Source organism: Anneissia japonica, unplaced genomic scaffold, assembly GCF_011630105.1.
Source record: "Anneissia japonica isolate Jap-2015-1 unplaced genomic scaffold, ASM1163010v1 scaffold288117_len521816_cov214, whole genome shotgun sequence".
In the NCBI taxonomy this organism is placed as follows: Eukaryota; Metazoa; Echinodermata; class Crinoidea; order Comatulida; family Comatulidae; genus Anneissia; species Anneissia japonica.
In genome coordinates this window covers 435,279-443,650 of record NW_022685717.1, presented here as the reverse complement: position 1 = coordinate 443,650, position 8,372 = coordinate 435,279, and the positions used below count along the sequence as shown (strand labels likewise).

Genomic DNA, 8,372 nt, shown 5'->3' with positions numbered 1-8,372 from the left:
GATCCTATGATACAGAATGTAATATTAAATCTGTAGTTTAAGCCGGTTTTAAACTAGGCAAATATATTCGCGCGAATCAGAAGCGTTGGTTCACTTCCTGAGTTCTGGTTGGTTTTGCATTTTCCCCTTTGCAAAAAGTTGAAACAGTTCGAACTACTGATTTCACTGAAGCGAAAAACTCTGATAGAGATGTGAGTGTGCGAATAAACCAATGGTTCATTCATGGTTGAATAAATTTGCCTAGAGTGTAAAAACCAGCTTAAAGCATGTCTTTAGCCCTGTCCACATTATCACATTTTATTTGATAAAACATGTGACATGCCTAAATATGGTCATGATGACATCACATCAGGACCATATATAGGCACATCATGACTATATATAGGCACATCATGACCATATATGGGTACATCATGACTATATAGAGGCACATCATGCCTGTATATGGGCACATCATGACTATATATGGCCACATCATGACTATATATGGGTACATCATGACTGTATATGGGCACATCATGACTATATGTAAGCACATCATGACCACATATCGTCGCTCACATCACGAACTAACACAATCAAAGTAGATTGTGTTAGTTCGTGAAATCACAGTAGCGCGTCAAAACGAGCGCGTATTGGTTGTCAAGCAATTTTGTTGTTCTTTACCACACAAAAAGTCCTTAACAACAACAGCGCGTATTTTGACGCGCTTTTTTGATTTCACGAACTAACACAATTGAATTTAATTGTGTTAGTTCGTGATGTGAGCGACGATATGGGCACATCATGACTATAAGGGCAAACAAAGAAAATTTGTAATTTGCTTTAGTGTAATGCTCTGTCCAGACTATCAAATTTTCTTTGACAAAAAAATGTTGTATGCCCATTTAAAGTCATGATGTACCTATATATGGTCATGATGTGATGTCATCATGACCATATTTAGGCATGTCACATGTTTTTTTCAAATACACTTTGACAAACAATATCGAGACGGTAAAAAATTCATAGTTAAACCGGGCTCTCTGTGCGTCGAACGACCGTTGCTGACAAACCCAACTCCACTTCCTGCTGATTGTCTGAATGGATTTTCATTAAAAGCCAACCATTGTGTGTGTGTTGTGGCAGTGCGTTCTCCGTAGAATCCTGTTGACTGTCGGGCTCTGTGGGCTGTGGGTGACCGGCTTCAAGTATAGAGCCAAGAAATATTCAGGCAAAGTTTCGTATAGTGGCTCTATCCAAAACCGTATGTGTTTTGCAAAAGAAGAAAACTTGCCAGTTATATTGTCCCAAGCTTCACAAATACAAAAGGTTTTAGCTCTAATTCATTAAATATAATATACATACAGGGCTCCCTCCCATAGACACATTCCGCTAAGTTGGTCAGTATGTGGGTATCAAATGTAAACATACAGGGCTCCCTCCCATAGACACATTCCGCTAAGTTGGTCAGTATGTGGGTATCAAATGTAAACATACAGGGCTCCCTCCCATAGACAGATTCCGCTAAGTTGGTCAGTATGTGGGTATCAAATGTAAACATGCAGCGCGAGCGACGCTCAGTGTTTGTGCTGTAAAGCGTATATTATGATTAGTCCAGTCAATCTACAACAAAATGATGATGAACGGAATTTTTTCCTGAAATATACACATACCGCCCAACTGCTGTGTGTGGAAATGTATAAAAGCCTGTTGTTGCTATGAGGAAATGGTAAAAGCATATATGGGCGCCCCCGTGCGAACGTAGTTGAAACTAACCAATTGTGTTGGTAACACAATGATCAACGCACACGTCTGCTGTCCCGATCGATCCCACATTAAATAATGTTTTTGTCAAATAGGTAGTTTGTTATATTAGTGGAGTTATTATATAATTGGAAGTTTTGTTAGTCAATTTGTATTATTCAAAATTTAATATCCATAGCCATAAGACATTTTTTAAGATATTAAAAAACCAACAAATATCATACAATCAATCAAAAATACTGTAGGTTTGGTTTTATACAAGAAGTAGCAAATGTTAGGCTGCAACAAGGGTGAAGACAAGATACGTTTATGCTGTATCAGCAATATTAAAATGAAATTGAGTTTTATTTTTCAACTCAGCATGGTCTAAATGAAAAAAACACTTGTTTTTTAAAATGTTTTGGTCAGAGCCGACCAGTGGTGGCACCGGTGGGGATGGGACGGGGCTAGCCGCCCCCATCCTTTGTTTGCACTGGGGTGGGAGCCGCACCATTTGTTGGCATGTCTAGAGCCGCAGATTGTCGGAGCTTTTTTGTTATATATGGTTTAAATTTCAATCGTATAGGCATAAAGTATACTTTATGAAATTTTGAATCAGAATAAGTAAACTAAAAAAAAAGATGATGCGTTTGGATGAAAGTAACAATACATAAACTGTATTCGATTTTGGCGATAATACAACCACAGATACGAATTAAGATCCATGGTACAAACAATTTTGTTTCCTTGAGGTTCTTTATAGGTCTAAACCTCTGCTGGTTATATAAAATAATAATAAATATTGGTCTACCGAATGATTAACAAAGACATATTGCAAATTATCGAATATTAATTAAACACAGGTTGCTAATCAAAATAATAATAATAGTGTAGTTTTATATAGCGCACATATCCATCTAATTTTAATGTAAGATGCTCAGGGTGCTTGATATGTGGATTAGGAACTCCATCAATGACTTTCTTCGCCCCTAAGTGTCCCTTCTCATGGTCCACTATAGGGGCTGTCTGTTCCAGTACACTGGGGTATCCTCCTACTCGCCTCGAAGGATGTACTGGGTTTTTTATAGTGCACACAAACCATTGTATACACTTGGCCTACGGTTTATAGTCCTTATCCGAGAAGACTTGTTCTACCACCAGAACCATAGGCGAGCGTACTGTTCGAACCAGCGCCGGTATTATGGCTATAGCTTGCGGCGCCCCTGCTAACTGCTCGGCCATTCAACTCACCCAAAATAGTAACCCTGATATTTTTTTTAATAGTTTCAAACATTTCCGATCCCTCGTTTTAAAAAGTATCCGTCCCGGTGTATGTTTGTCTTTGTGACTGTGTTTAGTTTATTGATTCAATGTTTACTGTGGGAGGGGTTAGTTATGAACGTATTTTTGGATTGTCTTGCTTGTATTTCTATATTTTTAGAGTTTATATTAGGCCTATATATTTTGAGTCCATCTTGTAAGTGGTGATTTTTTGCTGTTGCCTTGGAAATAAATAGATAAATATATCAGGTAATGCAGAACAGTGTGCTTAACTTTGCGTTGATTGTTGTTTATGAACACGTCTGGTTTGATCCAACTGCGGTCACGCGCTGGCGTTTATATTATTTTAACAAATTTTTCACTACAACAACAGGCTTTTATACGCTTCAACTCAGCAGTTTGGCTATGTGACACAATAAAGCATTGGATGTTAACTCAATAAATATCTTTAAAATTAAAGGTATGCGGTGCGGAAGTCCTTGCCGATTTCCAAGACACTCCATTCCGGACTCTGCAGGAGACTGGAATCCTAGCACTAAATGTAATGTGTGGATTTCTCTATTTGGAGAAAAAAAAAATGCTTTATTTATTTTTTTTTAATATTTCATGGTTTCTAGATGTAAGTCAAATCTAACACAATTTGTTATTCATTGCATTAACATCGTTGTTTATTTTATAGTAGTCTTTATTTGAAGGGAAGATTTTCAGTTGGGTCTTCTAAAACCATTGTCTAAAGAGAGCAAATCTGTAATTGGAACTAACAGATAATGATAAATGTGGTCTTTATTTGCAGACGGTATTTAATTGGAGGGAGACATGTATTTAACAATTATATATAGACTTTAATGTTTTATCTTTAATTTTGATTATGTAAGTGTAAGTATTTTTTTAAATTTTATTTTTAATAATTAAATTTAAATGTTGTGTAAATGATGTTGAAATAGTTATATAATAATAATTATTGATGTATGGCGCCTTGTGTATATTAAAATGAATACACTACACATTTTTCTTCTCAGCATAATATCTCAATCCGAAACGAGCGCTATAAAGGAATACCTTTATGTGAAAGTGAGTGCAATGCATGGTGGGATGCTTGTCGATATGATTTGACTTGTAAAGACAACTGGGCATTGGGCTGGGATTGGTCAGCAGGTAGGCAATACATTGAACTTTCGACCCTATATTTGACATTTTTGACCCTGTATTTGGTTCCTTTGTTGAACCACATAGGCAGAGGTCGGGCAAGCACCAGGGTGGTAATGGATGGTGACCTCGAAGATTATTTGCATCTTTATTTTGCCTGTCTTCCCATCAGTGTCAGTTTGCTATAAAATAAATTTACAAAAAAAAAATGAATAAATAAATTATTAAAATAAATTAATTAATATCAAAAATGCAGAAAAGGGGCTACACTTTTCAGGCGGAAAATGACGCTGCGAGCAGCTCTGCTAGAGATGGATACATTCGTCAAGTAAGATGACGTCATTATTATTATTGTGTTTGATCTTTTTGACCTTTAATTTGACCTGTACTTGAACTTTTTGTGCAGGTGTTAATGTTTGTCCAGCTGGCACAACTTGTCGTACGTTTGAAGATGTTTTTGGTTCTGCAGCCAACATGTGCCATCAGATATGGGCCGGTGCTTTTAATGTAACCGCCGACAACGAACAATGCATGGTCTTCTACTTCAGTGACACAAATCCTAACCGAGAGGTAAGTGAATTACAGTGTACAGAATTAGTGGCAGATTCAAGGGTAAGCCAGCCAGCCAGTCAGTCCAGCTCCCGAATTATAATCAAGTTGAGGTCTGGGAGTGTCATTCCTGGTCATCTATAGGTGCCTAATCATAAATTTTCCTACCATGGTTGGGGCTAAGGTGGTCTAGACTCTCCATTTGTGAAAGTCCCCAGTCCCCCTCTCTGCCACTGACAATCCACATTAAGGGGGACATCTTTTGGGATTGGATGTAGTGTTAAAAGATATCTATTTTTCAATTCTTGGCCTAAAAATGTGTGCCCAAGGTTGTCCCTTTAATAGAGGTGATAATATACAGGTTTTAATAGTTTAAGTTGCTGGTAAATATCTATAAACAATAAAAATGATATGATAGAATTTTGATTTATTTGCATTAGCAAAATTTTATGGAAGTGAGGTTTTTGCCCTACTTTACATGTTAACGTTCCCAAATACTTGCGAAAAAAAATTAATGATATTGTTTGAAGGTTTGCAATGCTAAGTAATGAAGTGTAAAATGGGGCAGTCACTGCATTGTACGACTGTCACACAATGAATCCAACTCCACTCCATGTGAATACTAGACAATGTGGCGCCCTCTGCTGATTGTCGGTGGCAGTCTGATTCTCATTAAAAACAATCTGTTGCGCGTGCGTAGTCACATTGCGTTCTTTATAGAATCGCCTCGGACGACAACCATCAGGTGTAGTGAGTTTCTGGCTTTTAAATGCTTGCGGTAAAAAACTGTTTTTATTGAGAATGTCTCAAAAGATAAAGATAATTTTTTCCAACTTCTTAAAAACTTTCAATCGTTATTTCACTTGTATCATTTTATTTTATCACCAAATTACAATACAAGTGCTGGAAGTCAAGGAGGTCATGAGCCCATAAGGTGGCCCCAGAATCAGGGCTGGAAAAAGTGGGTGACTGAGCAACAGGCGGTTTTTTTTTACACATCACAATTTAATACATACCAGTAATTAAATTTGGTATTTATGCTTGCTCCAGAACTACTACATGTGCTACTGTTCAGCTATAATAGCGTAGATAACATTTGTGACCCAAGCTCACAAACAGGCTGTAAACTCGCACTGCACTGTATTGAGAAACAAGCTTTAATACCCAAAATAGGGCGTAGAGCGTGAATTTTGTGTGAATTGGTTTTTTGTGTAATAAATAAAGTATATCTATTAATCTTACTATTCCTGAGGTTTCAGTGTAAAATTCCAACTGTAAGAGGTAAAATTTAGCCATTTTCGGATGGGAGCTAATGAAAAATGAATAGGAACCTGCCGAAAATATAAGCATTTTTCTCAACACTTGATTTAAGTAAGTTGACAAGATGACAATTATTCAGACGGTCATAACTTTGCTTCCAGATACCCGATTGAGTTCATTTAACTTTTATTTTAAAGTAAACGATATGTTCTATGCCATTATAACAAAACCTCATTTTGGCCTGAGGACTAGTTTACAACCCATTTGTGAGCTTGGGTCACATTTGGTGTTGGATGCATTTGATCAAGATCATTTTATGGTCGGAGGCACAACAATATTTTTTCCGGGTCTGCCCGGAACTAAAATTAAATTACTTTCTTTCAGGTAGCAAGATATTATGCTGAGAGGATGTTGAAGGAAAGTAGCATAGCAACCAATTCAGCTGTTGAGCTCTCTTCTTCCATTTTTATATTTTTGTTTTCTCTAATTGTTTACATACTTCACCATTATCATCTTTGTTATCATGTTGTTTCAAGGACAGAACTGTAGTACAGTTGAATTATGGGTAAATTTTGGTACAGATTTAAAACATTTCATCAGATACACCTTAAAAGATTTTAGAGAAAAGGATTTTACAAGAATCTTGTGTTAGCTTTTTACAGTGGATGCATGCCACAATTTTTTAGGCGAGTCTCAAGTGATGAAATATGTATGTATTGATTCCCCTTAAGTAGAAATTTCTGATGCTATTGCTACTTGAATTCTGCTGCATATTGCTACTTAACACCATAATTCCAAAAATATTTTCAAGCTCAAAATATTTCCATTTGTTCAAAATAATAACATTAATGTTATGCATTGATCACTGTAGCATACCATAGCATTATTATTGTAGTATTCATTTATCATTTTAGCCTGCTACAAAACATTATTTTGATATTTATTGACTCCATTGTAGCATGCTATGACTTTAATAATGTGGTATGCATTGATATTGTAGCATGCTGTAACATTAATACAGTGCTACTTTATTCATTGATTATTGTACCATGGTGTAACATCTTGCTACAAAATTGATTTTGTTATATACTTTGATCATTGAGCATGTTCTATTAATACTAATTTTGTGGCATGTCGTAACAATCAATGTCTTGACATTGCAACATGCTCTTCTTTAATGTTGGTAGTCAGTCACTATCACATTTTAACAGATTCAGTTGTAGTAAAGTAATTAATGATAGTTTTAATGCAAAGCTTGCTCAATAATACTGTAATCCATTGCTGTAAATTTTTACCTTAAGGTTTTGAAGTGAAAGAGGATTTCTATTCCCATTTAAATGTACATGGAGAGTTTAAATAAACCATTAGGCTTAGTACAGACTAGTACGCTTCATACGCAAACGCAAGGGATTTCAATGCAGTTGCAGGCCGTGGCGCGCGAATGTCAAATGCAAGTGATTTAACGCAACTGTAAGTACATGTAGTCTGTCATGTCAAAGCTACAGTAAAACATCTAATTTAGGCCAACTTGCCCATTTTTTCCTGATGTTAGGTCCTTTGTAAAAAGCGCCATATAAATGAAATAAAAAATAAATAAATAGAAAAAATAAATCAAGATTTATTTCAATACAACTTTGTGATGAGACTTGCCTTACTGATATAAGGGAGCTTTCGATTTGTTCGATGACGCGATACTAGAACGGAATCACTCATGCATTATCGTCCTACCAGGCATCCTACGTTCTCTGCTGCATATGTTGAATTGGGGAAATTGCGTCCTGGAATCCACACGATGCGCATATGGCTTTTAGTGAGGTTATTACGTTCTACCTCCTACCATCATAATGCAATCAGAAGCTCCCTATTGGTTGAGTTTAGGCTCATCAATGTCAGTACTTTAATAGTAATTTAATTAGATAGTGTGTGTCTTATTTTAATTGGGTTACAGGAAATAGACTCTGGTAACTTCTGTGGTAGATTCTATCTGGCAACGTGTCTATATTGCTCTAATGTGCAAAAAGTTTTATAATGAATACTTAGCAATAGGAAAAACAGACAATCTGTTTGTTGTTGTTGTTTTTTTTTTTTTTTATCAAATCCCTTCTCCAAAAAGGCATGAAGCTGCTTAAGCTGTATGGAGGCTGAAAAAAAAAACAAGAAACAAAGGAAGTTTTAGGTACTTTTGTGGTTCTTTTTGTGTGATGCATTACACTACGCCCTCTACTGGAGCAATTAGGTTGATAAGCTGATAAGCAATACCACTAACGCACAAATACCATATTGAGATGTAAATTATTTGAGTGGTTTTAATAAACAGAATTTCAGTACTTTTCAGGCAATAAGTTTTTATAGTCTAATGTATTAATATTACTTAACCATGCTTATATATTGACTGGTAACACCCCTATGGC

The 8,372-nt window shown here is 36.0% G+C and overlaps 1 protein-coding gene across 1 annotated transcript in view; it reads left to right on the top strand.

Annotated features, from left to right (window-relative positions):
- The window catches only part of LOC117112333 (folate receptor beta-like), a 10,539-nt gene extending 3,535 nt beyond the window's left edge, over positions 1–7,004 (top strand). Inside the window, exons 4-6 of the mRNA XM_033255410.1 lie at positions 4,026–4,161; positions 4,559–4,722; positions 6,346–7,004. Coding sequence (XP_033111301.1) covers positions 4,026–4,161; positions 4,559–4,722; positions 6,346–6,510 — 465 coding nt within the window. The 3' untranslated portion in view covers positions 6,511–7,004. The remainder of the gene's footprint in view (positions 1–4,025; positions 4,162–4,558; positions 4,723–6,345) is intronic.
- The last annotated feature ends 1,368 nt before the right edge of the window (positions 7,005–8,372 follow it).